Below are 19,309 nucleotides of genomic sequence, written 5' to 3'. Positions count from 1 at the left end.
TGGTTCACACTACTCATGATTAGAAATCATAGGCTTCTTCAGAAAGGGAAGCAACAGAGATTTGACAACAGGCCAACACATTTGCTGTTAAAAAGATGGGAGGAAGGGAGGGAGGAAGGGAGGGAGGAAGGGAGGGAGGGAGGGAGGGAGGGAGGGAGGTCGGTCGAATCTTTACTGTCAGAAGAATTATATGAGGAATGTAGAAAATACCACCTTGTATTAGCTAAGAAACTCTTCCCATGTGTTCATTGGTCTATTAATTAGCAAGAGACTTTACAGAAGGTAATTTAAAATATGCTTACTATATAAGGTGATCACCTAGTCAGAAAAATGCAAACACACATGTCTAAATAAGTTATTCACATATATACTATATATATTACAATACCTGATAAAAATAATTTTATATTTATTTTCCAAATTAAACAGCTATCCTGTTATGTTGTAGTTAAGAGTAGAGTTTGGGCTATGGAGGTTTTGATCATCAACAACTTAAAACTATAAGTATCAAAGCAAATTAATATTTCCATGCTTTCAGATTTACCACCTGTAAAAATAGTATATTACTTACCATAGAGTTACTGAGAAAATTATGTTATAGAATCTTGGCTCAACACAAATAATATTCACTCACCATTAACTAATATCATTATTCTATTATTGCATAATACTATAGTAGTGTTCTACTGTATAGTACTATTTGTATTCTAACACTGTGAAGTGGCAAGTTCTAAGAAAACAATAGCTTGTTACAATAAAGAGTGGATAAACAATATGAGATTTATATATTCATCTGAGCAATGAATAAGTTTCTAGTGTAATTCAGTTTATTTTATAATATGAAAGAATATATATCTTAAAACTTAACTCATAAAAATTTAAATTTCATCATTAATTTGACAGTGAACAAAAATTTTACAAAATTATCAATCTGAAAGTAATTTGCTAACTATGGTTTTATCAAAATTTTAAAAGTCTACTAGATACACACATCTCTTACAACTGAAAGAGTTCAGAAATTGTTTATATTTTTAAATCAGATTCATTAGAAATCATTAAGTTGGCAACTGACAAATAAACTAAATTGGAAAAGAAACTGATTCAAAGAAATCTGAAGCAACCATAGTATGATTTAGCTCACAAACCAATTAACTAGACAAGTATTTCTGGCTTAGGTTCTCAGGGGTTCTAATGTCTTATTAATTTTGCTTTATAAAAAAATAAGTTGCCTTTTCCTTTGTAAGATAAATTGTACACATCAACTAAAAGATAAGAGCAAGAAAATAAATGATCATAAATTCAGTTCTCAAACCACAACACATAATTCGCAAGAGAACCCTTTCACTTTTTGGTCTTCTGGTAAAAGCAAAGTGATCAAATTAATCAAAATGTTGGCTACTAATTGGAAGTCAACATTTTAAATGGCTTAAACTAAATAATACTAATAATCCTCAGTCTTAAACCATAGCAAAACATACCTTGTCTAAAAGCTTCATTTAAGAGGCTTCACAAAAGCTGGGCAGTGGTGGCACACGCCTTTAATCCCAGCACTCAGGAGACAGAGGCATGCAAATCTTTGTGAGTTCTAGGCCAGCCTAGTCTACTCCAAAGCTACAGAGAAACCTTGTCTTTAAAAGCCCCCCCAAAAAGACTTCTGCCACTTTGATTAGCCTAGGAATATAATCTACTTAAGATAGTAAAAACGACAGGAGAAACAAATATAAAATTTCATTTCTAGTTTCATTTAAACTAGTCTGCTACAGCTCTTTGAGATATGGATGCAAACAACATTGCAGTATCCACAGACCAGATTTTGAAAAGTGTTCTTCACACCTATTACGTTAATTATGGCACAGAAGTGACTTTAACTCTTATTCTACTAAAAATGACTTTCTCAGGGAGGCAACAACAATCTGAAAGCGTGTGCATTCACATACACCAGCAACCTCTTCACGCAGTGCACATCAGTGGTGTGATAGTCAGATACTTACTGCTAAAGTGATTTTGCCTAAGATCTCTTCCGGAATAACGTCATCTAACACACTATATACATATTTGTAAAACTTATCGAACGAGGTAGACATGAGCTCCATACAGATCCAACAGTCGCCCTGTAAAACAACAGATGCTCGTCACCATTAAAATTCTAATATTAAGCAGTGGCCTCCCCTAGTTAGGACAGAAACAGAATTAAGAAGACACCTTTCTCTGCTTTTACACTGTACCTCCAACTCATAATCATTTTTAATACATCATTAAGGATCTGGGAAAGATATCCTACCTGAGTTTAAGAATAACTATGTAGACAAAGCCTGTTTTATCCACTGATTGTTTTTTATTAATTTATTCATTTCTTTAAAGTATGTTTGTGTGTGAGAGAGAGTGTGCAGTACCCTTGGAGGCCAAGAGAGAGTGCCAACTCCCCTGGGACTAGGGTTACAGACAAGTGAGTGCTGGAAATGGAACCCAGGTTCTCTACAAGAGCAGTCAGTGCTTTTTAATGGCTGAGCCATCTCTTCAGCCTTATTTTTCCCACTCTTAACTTACACAAAAAACTTTTGTGCTTTGATAAAAATTTCAAATTTTGTCATAACTGAGCCTAAAATTAGAAAAGATATGGAAAACTATCCTTTCTCCTTAACAAGAAAGTTTATCTTGAGAAACTAGTAGAGCTTCTCAAATTAGAAAAACAAAATGAACAGTAAAGACACCTTGTTCAGACCAGAAGCCTTCTTGGTGAGGTGCATCAGCTTGCTCGGGGTTCCTTTTCCCCTGTCTGCCCCACACAGAGTGTACACTGTCTAATACAGTACAATTGCTCATTTATCATGTTTGTCTTCAGAAAATCAATACTGGCAACAATTAAGACAGTGGAGGAAAACAATTTTATCATAGAAACACAGGAAAAAGTCCCTGCTTTCTTGCAGTCACTGTGATCTAATAACAGTACAAATAGTGTTCTAGTGACAAACAATCCCAGAGTTTCAAATTGTGTGTTTATGTGCATAGGTGAGAACATCCTGTGCTGTTCTACCCCATTCCACCAGTGAAGGGAGTCAGCGTTTTAACCTATGTAACTATTCTTTCTATAGGACCTAGTATATATGTAGCCATGTTTCTATAAAAGCCAGTTATGAGATCAACTGTCACAATATTTCATTGTTCTGCTTCAGGTATTCCTAGGGTATTCTAATTGTCAGACCTTAGTGATTGGTATAATTATGATTATCACTTACTGTGCCACTATTACATTGAATATTTTCATAGGTATATGTGCAAGAAAAAACAATGTAAGAGTTTGGTAATATCAGGTCTCAGGCATCCACAGGATACCTTGGGATGAACCTTCTGCAAGTAAGTGGAGCCTACTGTAGCCATACTGACATTTATAAAATCACCGCACAAATAGGAGTACATCTTTAATATTCTGTAATCTAGAGAAAGAAGTAACAAAAACTAGAAAACACTAAACAGCTCAAAAAGGGAATGGTGTACAACACTGAAGACTACTGTGGTCACTAAGATAGGCAGGAAAGATATGAGAAAGTGCGGGCCCTTAGCAGTTAAGGAACTAGCAGCTGTGTCCATCTGAACAGGGTATAAAGCACTGACCAAAGTAGAAAAGCTACCATCATAGATAATGCCGAAAATCATCTTCAACAACTTTTATGCTGATGCTAATTTATGGATACAGTTGTACTTTCAGAGACTTTGTACACAGTAACCTCTTATATCTCAAGCCTGTTCTAGATAGAGGAAGTGAATGCCCCTTAAGGAAAAAGCAGCCCTTGTGACTGAGCTGAGTAGAAAGCAGCTCCCTGAGTCTTTTCTTCAGTTAGGCCCCACAGCACAAGCATATCCAGCTCACAAGTGTGAAGAGCATACTGAAGAACACTGAGAGGAGTAACAGGACTAGAACATTTATGTCACTAAATGATTGGGGAACATATTTGACATAATGAACTTTTCTATTTCCTGTCTTCTCAATGTTACACCTTTCTACAAGGTTTTCACAGGAAAACCAAAACTCTCCACCAAAAACGCACACTCAACTTTATTTTAATATAACAACACCTTCTCAGTGGATTTACTACAGCTTCCTTTTAGAGGAAACTACAGTGCACTCATACCACCAGTAGCAAGTAAGTAATTTCAAGGGTAGAAAGATCCCTCCTGTTGAAAGCCTGGGGGGGGGGCTGACATTTTCTGTTTATATAGGCCTGGGTTTTTCCCTTCTCATCTATGAAATGAGACTGTCCACCACCCTTGTAGACTAAAGGTTATGTGAGTTCACACAGCTAAAACATAAAGTGCCTTGCATGTGCTAAAAGCTACAGTTACTGTGGATGAGAATGGGGGTCAGAGCAGTCCAACAACAGGAGGGAATAGGAACTCCAGAGGAAACATCCTTGCAGTTTCTTAGGTGCACAACAAAGTTCTATCTCTCTTGACACCTCCTTTAGCTAAAAACAGACAAAAGCCTTGAGCCATGCTTGAAGAAGGAAAAGGAAGGAACCGAGAGAAAAAGGAGTGACAGTAACAACACTGTCATGTTCAAACCATGCCTGGAACACAAAACAAGAAATTCCTGAATGTGCATTTACTGGGAAACAAAGGTAGAAGATGATGAGATACTGAATTAACAAGATAAGGTTCCTGAAGATAAAATCTAGATAAACTCAATGACATACTCACATAGCAATAATAACCACTTAGAAAATAAAATATTTATTACAGACATCATTCATAACAAAAATTAAAGCAATAAGGCACAAAGGAATGGATCTATTGAGAGAGGAAAAAGACTTACACAACAACCAACTATAAAATGTTGCCAAAAGACCGTAACAATTCAAGCAAATGAAGACCCCACTACAGATAAAAATGAACTTAATAGGTATCTCTAGAATCATCCATACAACAGCTATGAAATCTGAGCAGCTCAGGGAACCTTCCTTATGATAGAACATGTTCTAATTCACAAAGCAAGTGTTCACAAAACAAACAAGAAAAAAAATCAGTATTAAGGTCTTAGACCTTATAAAATCAGTAGAAAAACTAATAAACTATCAATAACCAGAAAACCCACAAAATGAAACAAACACTCAAGAGACTGAACAATACTCTCCAGAATGAACAGCGTACCAATGAAGAAATCAGGAAGGAAACCAGACGCTTTTCAGAACTAAATGAAAATGGAAGCGGTCTGCCAGAACTTCGGTATACACCTACTGTTCTTCTAAGAGGAAAATACATAGCTATGAGTAGTTACACTAAAAGAAAAATAAAAGCAATCACAAATAAGTGGCCTAATACATTCCAAGGTCTTATAAAAACAAAAACATTGATCAATGCATAATGAAAGTCAAGGTAAAAAAAATACTAAAAGAATAAAAGAATTATACGCAGAAGCAATCAAAGAAAAAGTTGGTTCTGTCTGGTATGTTGGCCACACCATTAACACTAACACTCAGGAAGCCAAGGCAGGCAAATCTCTAAGTTTGAGGTCAGCCTGGTCTACAGAGTGAATTCCAGGCCAGCCAGGGCTACAAAGACAGAACTTGTCTGAGAGAGACAGTGAGACAAAGACACTCACACAGACACACACACAAAAAGGCTGGTTCCCTAATAAACAAAACTGATAGACCCCCTCCAGTCAATCTAACCAAATAGAGAAAAATTAAAATTTAATAGAGTTGGAAATGAGTATAGTACAACATATGCCAACGATAGAGAATCACTAAGAATTGGTTTGAAAATATATTATATATGTATGTACATATATTTGTTTTTGTTTTTTGAGACAGGGTTTCTCTGTGTAACAGCCCTGGATGTGCTGGAACTCTCCTTGTAGACCAGGTTGGCCTTAAACACACAGAGATCCACCAGCCTCTGCCTCCCAAGTGCTGGGATTCAAGGTCTACTACCAGGCGAAAAATATATTCTCAGAAAACTAGAAAATATAGGAAAGATAAATTTACAGACATATATGTCTTACCAAAATTAAATCAAGAAGATAAAAGAAACTAAGAAGATCCACAAGGAGCAATAAAATTGAAGTGGTAATAAAATCCCCCAGTAAGGAAAAGCCCAGGAGGGAAAAGTCTGACTAATGAATTCCCAAGGCTTTTCCAGAAGAGCCAGCACCTGCATCCTCAGACTTCTCTATAAAATAGAAAGGAAGAAACACCATTCTACAAAGCTTAAGTTACAGTAACACCAACCCACATATACAAAGGATAATTTCAACAAAATACTTGCAAACCAAATTCAAAAACCCTAACTATCAAATTGGTTTCATTCCAGTATTGTAAGGATTGTTTCACACATACACTTTATACATACTACATTCCTGTTGCTATTATAAAACACCATAACCAAGGCAACTCTTAGAAGTTTATTTGGACTTACGGGTCTAGAGGGACAAGAACACATCATAGTAGAAAGACATGGTGGTAAGCAGCAGCAGAAACAGGAAGCAGAATGTTTATACTTTTAAGTGCAGTCATGAATCAGAGAATGAACTGTAAGTCGAATGTGACTATATACTTTCAAAGCTTGTCCCCAGTGCCATACTTCCTCCAGGAAGGCCATAGCTCCTAAAACTCTCCAAACAGTGCCATCAACTGCAACGGGAGACCAACAGTCAAGTGCCTGAGCCTATGGGGGACATGTCTATTCAAGCCACCTCATACAATAAAATAATACAGCACATTAGTAAAACTCAAAGAGAAAAATCACATGATCATCTCAATAGATTCAGACAAGGCTTTTGACAAAGTGCAATATTCCTTCAGGCTGAAGGTCCTAAAGAAACTAAGATTAGAAGCACATATAGCTCAGCCCTATATAGGGCATAAAGAACAAATTTATAGTCAAGATTATTGTGAATTAAGAGAACTGAATGCATTGCTCTAACATCAGAAAAGAAACAAGGAAGTCCATTCTCATTTGATGCTAAAAGTCTTAGCTAGAGCAAGGAGACTAAGAAAGAAATTTTAAAGGCTACAAATAATAAAGGAAGAAGTCAAACAATGCATTTACAGATGACATAATCCTTTTTTACTACTGTGTAGCCCTGGTTGCCCTAAAACTCAACTTGTAGACCAGACTGGTCTTGAACTCAAAGAGATGGACCAGCCTCTGCCTCCCAAGTGCTGAAATTAAAGCTGTGCACCATCATGCCTGGCTGACATGATCCTATTTTTGAAAGACCCTAAAGACTCCATCAGAAAACTCCAGATTTGATAACCACAGTAAAGTAGCTGTTGTAGTTTTAATGAGAATGGTCCCCATAAACTCAGATATTTGAATACTTGGTCCCTAGTTAGTGGAATTATTTGAGAAGAATTAGGAGGTACGACCTTGTTGGAAAAAGTGTTGTCACTGGGAGTGGGTGTTGAGGTTTCAAAGGCCCATACCATTCCCAGGTGACTCTCTCCACCTTCTGCTTGCTGCCATGCTCCTCACAATGATGGTCATGGACTCTAAACCTCTGAAACTGCGAGCTCAATAAACTCTGTCTTCTGTAAGTTGCCTTGGTCATGGTGTCTCTTCACAGCAATAGAAAAGTAACTAAGACATAAACTGTTTTTTATATCTACTATGAATATAAAACTCAGTAGCCTTTTCATATATCAGCAATGAACTTTCCCAGAAAGGGATTGGAGGACAAAAAGAAAACAAACAAAAACAAAACAAAACCCTCATTCATCAATTTCAAAAAGTAAATAATAAAATACCTAGCAAAACCCTAACAAAGAGGATAAAACTGTAAAGCCTGGAAAAAGGAAATTGAAGAATAGACTAGAAGATTAAAAAAATGGACAGAATTAATATTGTGATAATTAGGTAGATATGATCCAAAGCAACCTACAGGCTCAGCACAGTCCCTGTTCTGGCTAGTTTGAAACAAGCTAGAGTCATCAGAGATGAGGGAGCTTCAATTGAGAAAATGCCTGTATAAGATTGGGCTGTAGACAAGTCTGCAGGGCATTTTCTTAATTAATGATTAAGGAGCCGACCCAGCCCATTGTGGATGAGGCCACCCCTAGACTGGTAGTCCTGGGTTCTACAAGAAAGCAGGCTGAGCAGGCTATGGGAAGCAAGCCAGTATTAAGCAACACCCCTCATGGCCTCTGCTTTAGTTCCTGCCCTCACTGCTTTTGATGATGAACTGTCATATGAAACTGTGAGTGAAATGATCCCTTTCCCTTCCCAAGCTACTTTTTGGTCATGGTGTTGTACCACAGCAATAGTAACCCTAACCAAGTCAGTGCCATCCAAATTTCAATGGGATTCCATATAGGGCTACTAAGAAAAGCAAAACAAAAAACAATCAAACAAATGAATACTAAGCAATACTAAAAAGAAGAAACAATGCTGGCAGCATTATAATACCTGATCTAAAACTATACTAACAGAGACACAATGGCAAAAATAATAGTGGTACTGTACAGAGACCAATGGTATACAAGACAGAACCTAGAAAGAAATTCAGAAAGCTACAGCCACCACACCTTACACAAATGTGTTTAAAAAAAATAAAAATAAAAGGACAAAGGAAGCCTTTTCAACAAATAGTGCTGGTAAACTGGATATTCAATATAAAAGAAGGAAACTAGGTCCATATCTTCCACCCTACACACACACACACACACACACACACACACACACACTATAAACTAGGATAAAGACTAAGGCCTACAGCTGCTAGAGGAAAATAAGCAGAACATTCAAAGCAGGAAAGACCTTTTTCACAAGGACTCTAGCAGCAGCATATATAAGCAATTCTAACAACTGAAAAATGGTATTATATAAAATTTAAAAAATTCTAAATCAAAGAAAACTATGAACAGAGCAAAGCAGCTACCTGTAGAATAGGGATTAATATCTAGAATCTATAAAGAACTACAAGTTAGGGGCTGGAGAGACAGCTTCGGGGTTGAGAGCATTGGCTGTTCTTTCAGAGGACTGGGGTCAGTTCCCACCCACAATGCAGTTTATAGCTGTCTGTAACTCCAGTTCCAGGGGATCTGATACCTTCATGCACATAAAATAAAAGTTAAATAAATTATTTTAAAAAACAACAAGTTAAACACAACAAAATAAACCTGATCATCTGTAGTAATAGGGGCGGCGGGGCCCCAGCACCCCAGCCGCACCCCGGCCGCCTCCCCGGCTAACTTATGCCCGAAATAACAACACACAAACTGTATTCATTTAAACACTGCTTGGCCCATTCTCTTCTAGGCTAATTCTCACATATTAATTTAACCCGTTTCTAATCATCCGTGTGTCGCACTCCAAGGTGCGCTTACCGGGAAGATTCTAGCCTACATCCATCCTGGGTCGGAGCTTCATCGCGTGTGCCTCAGAGAGCAGAGCTCTTGCCTCTGCCCGCAGGAGTGGAGCATCATGTCTCTCCGAGGCTTCTGCCCCCTCGAGGAGAGCTGTCAAGTCTCTGACCTCACTTCCTCTTCCGCCCAGCATTCTGCTCCTCCCACTTACGTTCTAACCTATCAGGTCAAGCAGCTTCTTTATTAAATCAACCAATGACCTTCCTCCATCAATCATCTAATCAATAATTAATCTAAAATAGAGAATTTCCAAAGGAAGAAATACAAATGGCCAAGAAACATTTGAAAATAGGTTTTCAAAAGGCTTAGACATCAAGAAAATACAAAAATAAAATGCTTTGAGATTGCATTATACCTCATCAAAATGGCTCTCATGAAGAAAAGAAACGCTGATGGAGGTGTAGGAAGAGAGCAACTTTTATAAGCTGCTGGTAGGAGGGTAAGCTTAGTACCATGGAAATCAGTATGGAGGCCTCTCATTAACACTAAGAGTAGAACTACTGCATGATCCAGTCATATGACTCTTAGGCATACATCTGAAGATCTAAAGCGGCCACCAGAGATGCTAGCACAGTCACATCTACTGTTGCACATTCACAACAGACAAAGTACAGAACCAGCCTGACGTCTACCAACAGATGACCAGATGATGAATAGACTTTTAAAATATGGTACAAAATCACAATGGAATTTTATTCTTTTGTAAAGAATGAAGTTATATCCTTTGTAGGAAAATGGATGAAACAGTAAATATATGAAGCAAATGAGCCAGATTCAAAATGACAAATACTACATATTTTCTGCTACATGCAAAATACATAATATACACACGTGCACACACATACACATAAAGACAAACATGTATACATACATTCATACACACATACACACAGAAGACATGAAAGTAGAAAAGGAACTGAGAGCGGAGGAAGAGGTCTGAAGGAGGGGATAGAAAGAACACAGAGGTGTACTCAAACACTGGCGAGAGCAGAAAATGGAAGGTTTTCAGCAAGAGGGAGTGTAGTGGCTTGAAAGAAAATGACCCCCAAAGGGAATGGCACTCTTAGGAGGTGTGGCCTTACTAGAGGAAGTAAGTGTGTCACTGTGAGGGCAGGCTTTGAGGTCTCTTTTGCTCAAGATTCCCTCAGTGTGACAGTCAATCAACATTTTCTAGCCTTCTGGTCAAGATGTAGTCAGCACCACATCTGCCTGCATGACAACATACTCCCCATTATGATGATAATGGACTGAACCCCTGATTCTGTAAGCTATCACCTCAATTAAATATTTTCTTTGTAAGAGTTGCTGTGGTCATCGTGCCTCTTTACAGAAAAAACAAACAAAAACAAAAAACACCTAAGACAGGAAGAAAGGAAAACGGGGAAGGGTAGTTGGGTGAGGCAAATAAGAACAAAGTATAATGAAATACACACATAAAGGGAGCTAGAGAAAGGAAAGGGAAGAGGAAAAGTGACATGTCTATTTTAATTAAAAAATCTACTTTTAAAAATGTCACCATGAGACCCATTTCATTACTAACGAAAGAACATAAACCTAATGATTCTTAAAAATCTGCATCGAGGGGCTGGAGAGATGGCTCAGAGGTTAAGAGCACTGGCTGCTCTTCCAGAGGTTCTGAGTTCGATTCCCAGCAACCACATGATGGCTCACAACTATCTGTAATGAGATCTGGTGCCCTCTTCTGGCCTGCAGACATATATACAGACAGAATACTGTATACATGATAGATAGATAGATAGATAGATAGATAGATAGATAGATAGATAGATAGATAGATAGATAGATAGATCGATCTAAAAAACTGCACTGAAGCACTGACACACATTTATGTTACATTCTTAGTAGGAAATATTTGGGGTTCAAAGCAGCAACCACAAATAAACAGAACTATTCACATCTGTATAGATGATAATAATCCTTTAATGTAAGAAGCTGTGAGTCCAAATTTCACTGGAATTCTTCCCTAGAACTAGTAAGAAAAGCATAACAAAAACAAGCAAATGAGTAGCCAAAGAAACCCTAGGCAAAAAGCCCACAAGTTAACTTAAATGGCTCTGTACTTTAATGATGACAGACAACCTCCTTGTTAATGGGTCACTTTGCTGAAGATTAGAATTTAATCTAGCCATTTTCTTATTCATTCAAATTAGATATGCATTTATCAGCTAAAACCCAAAGAGTTTCCCATACCTCTCTGAAGAGTGCACCATAGAACTGAACAATGTATGGGCAATCACTACTCCGCATTACTACATCCAAATCCATGAGAAGTTGTTTTTGTTCTTTTTCATCCACAGTTGATCGTATTCTCTGGAAAAGAATGATAACAGATGTCATACAAACAGAACATTTTTAGAAACTTTAGTTAAACCTTTACCATAGCACTGGAAATTACCAAACTTCACAATATGAACCAGACAGGAAAATTACCAATTCTTTTACTTTATAATTGTTAAGTTTCATCACAGAACATTTAACAAAAAGCACTCAGGAATTCTTTTAAGGGCACAGGACTCTGGATCACACATTCACTGATGATGGTGGGGGTTACACAACAATCAATGCTCTTAGGCTCTGAGAATTATGCCCACATGCAAATACAAAGTAAATCATAGAGTATAGAAGTTTTCATATGAATAATTACAGGCAGTTTCACAACATATATTTTTAACCATCATCTCAGAACAGTATAGGCTCTAGCATCCAATGCAACAACAGCCTTAACTACCTAGCAACTTCATTCACTAGACTGTGATGGAAAAACAGTCTGGGACAGAAAAAGTGAGGACCAGTATGGGGAACAATACAGAGGAGAATCTAAGCCTTTCAAATCCTGACTGAGGTCTTCCTTAATGAACTTCCTCTACATTTCAAACAGAAAGCTCTCCCTGGCTTTCCATTGGTGGTTCGGCATGCAGGTCAGCAGAAATCTGTGGGGAAACACTAAAATGGAGAAAAAAGGGCTCCTTTTGCCTGATCCTAAGCTGAAAAGACAGTCCTCTGTACACTGCAGACGTGGGGCAGAGTCCTAACCAAACTGTACAACTCTGCACATTTCTAAGATTGTCAGAAAACATCTATACTCCACCTCCCAATCCAAACACTATAAAATACATAGGCTTCAGATGAACATTTCTACTGCACTAGTAAGATAGAATAGAAAGTTCAGAAAATAAGACATTAATAATGGAAGTACAGTTTAACATTAAAGCATGCAAAGACCTTTTAGTCTCATAAAAAAGTTCACAATGTCACACTGTGTCACTATACACAACACAAAGCACATACTTACAAGGTAAGTTAGTATCAAAAAATACACAAGGTAGCATTTTGTCCTCCAAGACTTCAAGGTATCTGTCCTCAATGTTCTTGCAAGGGGTGAAGGCAGTCAATTAAATTCTTGAGCCCATTTTAAAGAAGAGAAGCCAGAGGCAGAGATACAAGAGAGTATTCCATGTGACACGAGAACAAGCAGTTAAAGAACAGAAGTGGGTTCTCTTTCAGTTTTATGTTTTGACACTACACCAGGCATCCATCCCATATACTCCAAATAGATTCTAAAAAAATGTATTTAATTAAAACGCATACCTTGCTAGCTACAGTGTTTCATACAAAAGGAAATGTCTTGACTTTGATTTAGAAGATTACATTGAATATCACTGTCGTAGAATAAAGATAAAAGAATGAAAGACAGAAAAAAACAACTAGCCCCCTGAGAGGTGAGAACAGTTTCCTTCTTTCACTCTTATTTTCTCATTTCCGTAGTTTGAGAATAACTTTACTTCTAAATCAACATTAATTAACATTTTGCTGCAAAAGGATACCTGTTAAAAGTTTAAGTAAGCAGACATGTGATTTGTGCTTGCTCAAAACACAAACAAACATGGCAAAGATAATTTTAATTAATAATCAGTAATTATTTGAATTACCACTTATTTCTATTTAACAATACGATTTGAATGTGTGGTTGTAAAAACAGTCAACGTGATTTTTTTAAAGAATTTTTATTATTTCCACATATCAGAATTTAAAACAAAGAGTTTATAATTTAAATTAAAGAGAGAGAAAAATAAAAAAAACCTCACACTACCCTTTGGTTAAGATTTCTATGAATTCTCACTATTTAGGTTTTTTCTTAATTATTACTTTTTATCTTTTCTGCATATGTATATTAGTAAATATAACTATACTAACACACATGATTAGAAAAGATGATTTTAAATTCTGTTTTCCTAGGTTTTCTAAGTTTACATTTTTACAAAGTTTATGTCTAAAAAAACAACATTACAGTGAAAACCACAACAGTTCACACCCATGTCTGACTTCTGTAAGCAGATTTCCAAAAACTTGGCAGTAGCTAAAGAAAAAAAGTGTGCTACTCCACAGTGCAGAAAAGACCAGCTGAACTAACAGCACTGGCAGCACTGTTACTAACTAGACTGTGGGGACAGTCCCTGGGCAGCTCTAGGTTTGGCAGGAGAATTTGCTTATCTGCAACACTGTATGCAGTTCACTTCTGCACATAAAGGAACACCACCACTGATGGCTTCTTGTCCACCACAACACTGGAACTCTGCACTATACTCACACCTCCTTACATTCATACTCTGTTCAAGAAGCACTGTGGGTAGAGGTGGACAGCCAGCTGCTGGGATTCTACCTGAATGGTTTTAGACTGAGAAAACACAGCTCAACAACTACAGAAAAGTTCCAAGACTGAGTTTTAACATTTATCTCAGTGAACACTTTACAAACTAAACCAATTCAAGAGGTCTAACAGTTCTCCCAAAGGAAAATTAACTAAAAGTATATACCTATATTAACAGTACATTCAAGTTGATGACTCCAATTCAGGACTTTGATAAAGAACTCAAGTTATACAGTATCTTCAGATAATGAATAGTATAGAGCTAGTAGTAACACAGTCACTACCAGGACACTTTCTTACGGGAAATCAAAGCAGTGGCATGGGAAAGGTTTCCACCATTTGCAACAAGTGAGGCCAATGTGGGCTAACACCAAGGGAGCAGAACCCCGAAAAGCTGGACATGTCAGTAAGAACAACCTCCCCTTCCCTTCCCAGGCTGTCCTTAATTCCAGCCACAGAAACACAGAAATGCAAAAACAAAACACACTCACCATGCTCAGAGGTGTTTAGAAACATGGTTAAGCTCACCATGCTTAGAAACCAGGGAACTCATGCACTGGTTCCTAAGAAATGTTCACTTATTTACATCTTAAATTTAAGCTGAGTAGGAGTGATATTAGCTTGGGCAGCACAAGCCTTTATCTTTTTCTTCTTTCTTTTTTCTTACTCAAAGAGTAGATGAAATATCCATAAGAAACCATGAAACACTTTAAAAAGTCATCTCATGAGTAAAGAAATTTCAATTACAATCAAATATAGGGAAAGGCTACAAAATCATACTTTTCTTTACTATGGTCATTCTGAGCTTTTCACTGGTCACTAATTTATTAACAGTGTTTAGTGAGCATGTGCCTCTGAGAAAACAGCTGTCATTCTTGAAAAGTAATTCACATCTCCTTCTAATACAAAAGTATCTTTGGACTATTCCTATTTTTACTTTATTTAAATGTAACATAGTTTAAATAAACATCTAAAATAGTAATGGGAAATTGTAACATTCATATACAAAGGTTTTTTTTTTCAGTGAAGAAATTATATTCTCGAAGCAGCAAAATATTTTAGTTGTCCAAATTTGTATTCAAGGTCATTTAAGTAACTGGTAAGACTTTAAAAGCAGATAAACATCAATAAAATAAGTCTGTAGGTATGATCAGAAATGCCAAATGGCTCCACTATCATCACAGAGGGAAAATACAAGCTAAATGTGTTGCTCTCTAGCTTTTGGAATAGTACTATCTTTTATGGCTCTTTAAATAAAAGTAAACACCAAAGATCTTCATTCTCCTAAAATCACTACAACAGAATGTACCACCAGCAAGAGATGTGAATTCAGATAAGAAATACAAAAAGGAGATGTCCTACACACTGCTATAGTCCCATCACTCCATACGACCTTCTTCTGGGCCACATATAATTTTAAGAATTTTTATTTTCTGTCTTCCACTGACTCATATCCCTGCTGAACAAGTTCATCCTTAGAGTCTCTATATGGATAACACATTTAAATTCCCAAGACATCTCAGAGCACCATGACTATCAAGGACAACCAGATGGCAGTATCATCCAAAACAAACAGGGAAGGTGAGGTGTGGGGAGGAGTATGAAACGCAGATCAAAGATATATGTGTTTTCATGTTCAAAAGTAATAAACTTTATCTACTGAGTATTGCAAGGGTATTTTCAGTTACTAAATCCAGAAGAAAGGATGTGAAGTTTAGCTGTAAGCTCATGGAAGTCTTTTAAATCAATCTATAAAATTTTAGTTTTATCTTTATCAAATTAACAAATTAATATTAGTATTTCCCATTTTTCTCTTGAGAACACCAGGGCCTGATACTTTTTACATATTCTGGCTGTGCACTGAGAACTTGGAAGAATATGTCATATCCCACCATAGGAAGAACACAGAGTTAATAAAGGTGCTTCTTCCTCTTCACTGAACACATCATGTGTATTCAAACAGCATGATACTGACCAACACTAAGGTTTCTAAGGTCTAAAGATCATGTCATCACTCCTGTACCTATGACATTAAAAGAGACATTGGTCCAAATATAAAGAACAGGCAGGGGTAAGATCTTAAGACAGTAAGCAGTGTTAGGAAATATACCAAATGATAGTTCAGATGTTCCCATGGGGAGTAACATATACTACGCCTAGTTTTCTCCAAATAGCTATATATGCTGGGATATAATTCAGTTATCACAATTCAGGTAAGTCAGTTTCAAAAACTAGATTCAAGAACACACAATGGGTGGTTAAAATTCACCTATAAACAAGCATATCCAAACTAACTTTCTCCAACTCTCAAGTTTCCTTTAAACTGGTACTCTGAAGGTTTTCAAACTTCTTCCCTCCTGGTCCCAAGACCTTCCCTCTTACTTTATTTGCTTGTTTGTTTGCTTTATGGTAAATACTGAACCCAGGACTTTAGACATGCTAAAATATATTCTACCACTTGACTACACTCTAAGCCTCTTCTAACCCCTAATGATCTATCTATTTTATTTACTGAGTTTCATGTCAAACTTTAACAAGAAAGAACCCACACTATAAAAACCACTAACTTGGAACTACAACAAAGAAAGCATAGATGTAATTCAAAACCCAGTCTGACTGGAGGCAGCTTCTATGTCATATCTGGAAGTCTCCACTCTTAGGCAGCCACAATTTGTACTGTGCATAGGAAATACCACACTTCTAAGCAAAGCTAGAAAGGTAATGGTTCAGTCAATCATGGCTTTCTTAATTTAATCACATGATCTAACCAATAAAAAGATCACAAGATAATAAAAATCATTCTTGAGTCAAATAACACAGCCATGAATTCTGCATTCCATCCAGATTTACATAATCAAATGTCACTATGATCTTTCAATTGTCTAATAAAGCATTCTATGGCATCAAAAGGTAATTTTCCCATTGAAGTCACCTCTATCATAATCACATTAGGACTTTCAGAACAATATGCAAGACATAAATATAAATATAAATACTAAAATGGACACTCTCCTCCAGTGATTACTGGCCATCAATATCCACCAAGACCATTCAGTGATGGAATTTTTAAGAAGTGTTGGTGCAGTCCCCGGTGTGGTGGAGAAACAAGCCAAACTGTACTTTCACCATCCTTGTCTTCCCATATGTTGAAGCATCCCCCCCTGGAGGGAAGAAGTAGGTTCACAACACTTCAGGAACTTGGGATGAACTTAACAACTCAGGAAGCTCCTGAAGCTCACAAATTCCTAAGTCATCCCCTCCTACACACTTCCACCCTAGGGTTATACAAGCCATAACAACTGCCAGAGAAAAGGCTCCTGCTGGCTCTGCCACCTACAAGTTGTGCAGGGAACTAAAGAAATGCAGCTTTCAGGACTCATCGCCCACTCTGAGTTGGGGCTCTCAGTGGTATGGATGCCTGAGTCACCAATGCTGCTGTAATCCCGCACCTATGTTCCTGTGAGCAGCCCTAATGAACTCAGTGGTTCACTAAGCTACACTTGGATGGAGCTATTTCTCTGGTCTGCTGTTGGTGTCCTACCTGGGGTAAATAACTGTTCACTTCTCCCCAGGAAAAGTCATGTAACTCTAGTCAGTAGCCAGATGTGGCTGATGGAAAAGCAAGGGCCACCCAGAGCCTGTTAGAACTAAGGTAAAGCACAGAACCTCAAGTTGGATCAGTAGATGACTCATAGAAAATGAGTGGACTAAGCCAGGCGGTGGTGGCGCACGCCTTCAACCCCAGCATTCGGGAGGCAGAGGAAGGCGAATTTCTGTGAGTTCGAGGCCAGCCTGGTCTACAAGAGCTAGTTCCAGGACAGCTAGGGCTGTAACACAGTCTTTAAAAACAGCGGGGGAGAAAGTGCCAAATGGGTGGTACTTCTCATTCACAGTGCTGTACCCAACATTGTTTTTTAATTTATATTTTATATTATCACATTTGCAGGAGGCGGGGGGGGGGGCACAACATGTATGTACAAAAGTCAGAAGACAACTGGTGGGAGTTGGCTGTCTCCTTCCCCCGTGTTTGTCCCAGAGACTGAACTAAGGCTATCAAGTTGGCAACAAGGGCCTTTACTGCTGAGGCATCTCACCCACCCAATATGCCCCTCCTAAGGAAAGATACAAGTGATGAGATTTTTTTCATGCTGTACTAGACCTTGGATAATCTTCCTTTCTTTTTAAATATTCTTAGCCATCCAAGAAACTGGTACTAGCTTGGAATAGACAGTAGGCTTTCAGGGATCCTGTCTACCCTCTGTAAAATGGCTCACTTATATAATAATGCTAACCCTTGAGTACCTTAAAAGCATCTAGAAGAGTAGTTAAGGAGTTTAAATGAAAGAACCTTGCTGAGTGGAAAATGGCTCTCTTAGGAGCCATAAGGTTGTTGGCTGAAAATTGAGTACCAGGAGTTGTGCTTCCTTTTGTCAGTTATTGGCCAGGGAGACCCTAAGCCCCACAAACCATAAAATCTATTGCCATTGCTACTGGTTACATGTCAGAACTAAAGTAGAACCCCATGCTGACAGTACCAGAAGTTTTGACTCAGACATGAAGAAATCAGACTAAGACTATGATGGGAAGTCCCTTCCTGGTTGGCAGACTTCTGTGGTATAGGAAAGGCACTGTGTAGGTTGCTAGGGGCTGTCACTGACAGTGTTGTTCAGTTATGGGTCTTGTGAGCTATACCATGCCACGTAAGATGTGTTAACTGGAGTAATATGCATTCCACAACTGACTAGATTTAAGGCCTTTTACAGCAGAGGGACCTTATATCTGCTACAATATTCTAAGGCAAAAGCCCATGGCTAGGGATATGATAGGCCCCAGTGTGGGGGAAACAAAACAAACTATTGTTTTGTTAAACTGATAAGATATGCCTGTCCAACTGCCTTCTTTTTCACTTTTTTATTATTTTTTTAAAAAGGAAAGCAAACCATGTTTTTTTCATTTTCCACACCAATCCCAATTTCCACTCCCTCTCCTTCTCCCAACCCCTCTACCTACATCCTCACCTCACCCCCATCCACTCCTCAGAGAGGGTAAGGCACATTGCTTTGGGGAAGGTCCAAGGCCCTCCCTACTATACCTAGGCTGAACAAGGTATCCATCCAAAAAGAATAGGTTCCAAAAAAGACAGTACAAGCAGTAGGGATAAATCCTGGTGCCATTGCCAGTGGCCCTGCAGTCTGCCCCAGCCACACAACTGTTACCCACATTCAGAGGCACTAGTTTGGACCTATGCTGTTTCCTTCCCTGTCCGGCTGGAGTTGGTGAG

The 19,309-nt window shown here is 37.9% G+C and overlaps 1 protein-coding gene across 9 annotated transcripts in view; it reads right to left on the bottom strand.

Moving 5' to 3' along the window:
* The window catches only part of Map2k4 (mitogen-activated protein kinase kinase 4), a 94,504-nt gene that overhangs the window by 19,987 nt on the left and 55,208 nt on the right, over positions 1–19,309 (bottom strand). For 8 of the 9 annotated variants that reach the window (XM_026780850.1, XM_005349861.2, XM_026780851.1 and 5 more), the window contains 2 exons: positions 11,571–11,690; positions 1,992–2,111 (listed from right to left, as the gene is read on the bottom strand). In XM_026780850.1, the coding sequence (XP_026636651.1) occupies positions 1,992–2,111; positions 11,571–11,690 (240 nt within the window). Of the gene's footprint in view, positions 1–1,991; positions 2,112–11,570; positions 11,691–12,672; positions 13,275–19,309 lie in introns of those variants that run through there. The other variant, XM_026780856.1, reaches the window with a different exon arrangement.

This window comes from Microtus ochrogaster, chromosome 7 (genome assembly GCF_000317375.1).
Source record: "Microtus ochrogaster isolate Prairie Vole_2 chromosome 7, MicOch1.0, whole genome shotgun sequence".
NCBI lineage: Eukaryota > Metazoa > Chordata > Mammalia > Rodentia > Cricetidae > Microtus > Microtus ochrogaster.
The sequence above is the reverse complement of the archived record's forward strand: the minus strand, read 5'-3'. Positions and strand labels throughout refer to the sequence as shown.